The 1,710-nt window shown below is 35.3% G+C and overlaps 1 protein-coding gene across 1 annotated transcript in view; it reads left to right on the top strand.

Moving 5' to 3' along the window:
- LOC119645316 (cuticle protein 12.5-like) overlaps positions 1 to 764 on the top strand; it is a 1,349-nt gene extending 585 nt beyond the window's left edge. Inside the window, exon 2 of the mRNA XM_038045458.1 lies at positions 93 to 764. Coding sequence (XP_037901386.1) covers positions 93 to 503 — 411 coding nt within the window. The 3' untranslated portion in view covers positions 504 to 764. The remainder of the gene's footprint in view (positions 1 to 92) is intronic.
- Positions 765 to 1,710: the final 946 nt, after the last annotated feature.

Here is a 1,710-nt window from a genome sequence, read left to right as displayed (position 1 = left end):
TTTTTTTTTTTTTTTTTTTTTCGTTTTTTATGAAATACGAAAATACAAAAAAGAAAAAAGAAAAGCAAATGAAATGTCAAAAAATTTTTCAGATCTTAATCTCTGCCTTTTGTGCTGTAGCCTCCGCCGGCTATTTGGGTGGTTATGGTGGTTATGGTGGTTATGGTGGTTACGGTTACGGTCATGGCTTTGCTGTTTCAGCTCCTGCCTATGCCGCTACGTATCACGCAGCCCCGGCTGTGGTTGCTGCTCCTGCTGTAGTTAAAGCATATTCAGCACCGGCTGTCGTTAAAAGTTATGTTGCTCCCGTCGCCACTTCGTATGCCAATACTTATAAAGTTTCGAATAAAGTTGCCTATGCTGCTCCGGCTGTTGCCGTCCATGCCGCTCCGACTTTTGCCGTACATGCCGCGCCTGCTGCAGCTGTAGTAGCTGCACCCGCTCTCAGCTATGGCTATGGTCACGGCCTTTCCGCATATGGACATTCTCTTTATCATCATTAAGCCAATAAGCAATCATTACAATGATCATCATCTTCATTTTAATTCCAGCATGTGTCTATAATTTTATTCCCATAGTTTTAGTTGTTATAAGATAATCTTGTCATTTCCAATTTTGAGGACATTGCAAGAATGAAAGAGTCACTTACTTATAAATGCAGGTACTTACATTGGTCATTGACAACGTGGATCTTTGAAATTATGAAATTTTTTTCCCGATTGTGTAAATATGATATATGTATAGAAGAGTATGTGTACCTTTAAAAATGTTAAAAATAAATTAAAAAAAAAAAAAAAAAATCATAATAAAAAGATGTACAAAAAAGCTGAGAAGCTAAAATTCCCCACCAGTTTCTATCCGAAGGGACATTTGTACGATATTAAAGAATTGTTTATGTCATGAAATCGATATTTCAAGCATATTTTGGCCTGAACAGTGACAATGAACAATGAAGGTCTTAAGTTTTCAATCGTATTATTATTATTGTTGTTGTTATAATTTATTTAGGCCAAAGAAATAAATTTTAGAACTACAAGCAGGATACGCACTAACATCTAAGACTATTAACCCTTGTTCCCTTTTTTTTTTCTTAAGCATTTTTAGATTAGACGGTGAGTTTAGCAACTGATATTAAGTTTTAAAGGTATTTTGAAGATGTCCGTAGCCTTAGATGGTCCGCAAACTAATCTTCGAATATTAGAAAGATTTTGGTATTCCAAAACAAAGGTTTGACCATAAGATTTTATTCATTGACGCAGATCGAGGGATTAGATTGCTTGAGGATTCATTGATGTGTTGCAATGGTTTGCTCAAGTCGAATGCTTCCAAACCTTGCATCTTGAGCTGGCCTTACAAAATATCTCAATTATTATAAATTCTTCTGGTCGCCTGACCTTTTCTTTAATATCAATATAGTCTAGATGAACTAGAACTAGAACTATTCTTATATTTTGTGATTTATTCTAGACGGTATCTCTCTGCAAGACAACTCCTATATTTACCGTTCAAGTCTGTAATAAATATATTGCTTTTATTGATGCCATTTCGCGTAGAACAATCCAAGTTACATGGTGAGAATTGCATTTTCCAAAAGGATAAATTGTTATCATGATTCGAAGCTTTGTTAAGCAGTGTGCAGGATCACTTTATACACATACATAGCGAAATTCTAAATGGTTTCAGAAGTAATCCACCTATCACCTGTTAACT

The sequence above is a fragment of the Glossina fuscipes genome, unplaced genomic scaffold, assembly GCF_014805625.2.
Source record: "Glossina fuscipes isolate IAEA_lab_2018 unplaced genomic scaffold, Yale_Gfus_2 1, whole genome shotgun sequence".
In the NCBI taxonomy this organism is placed as follows: domain Eukaryota; kingdom Metazoa; phylum Arthropoda; class Insecta; order Diptera; family Glossinidae; genus Glossina; species Glossina fuscipes.
The sequence above is the reverse complement of the archived record's forward strand: the minus strand, read 5'-3'. Positions and strand labels throughout refer to the sequence as shown.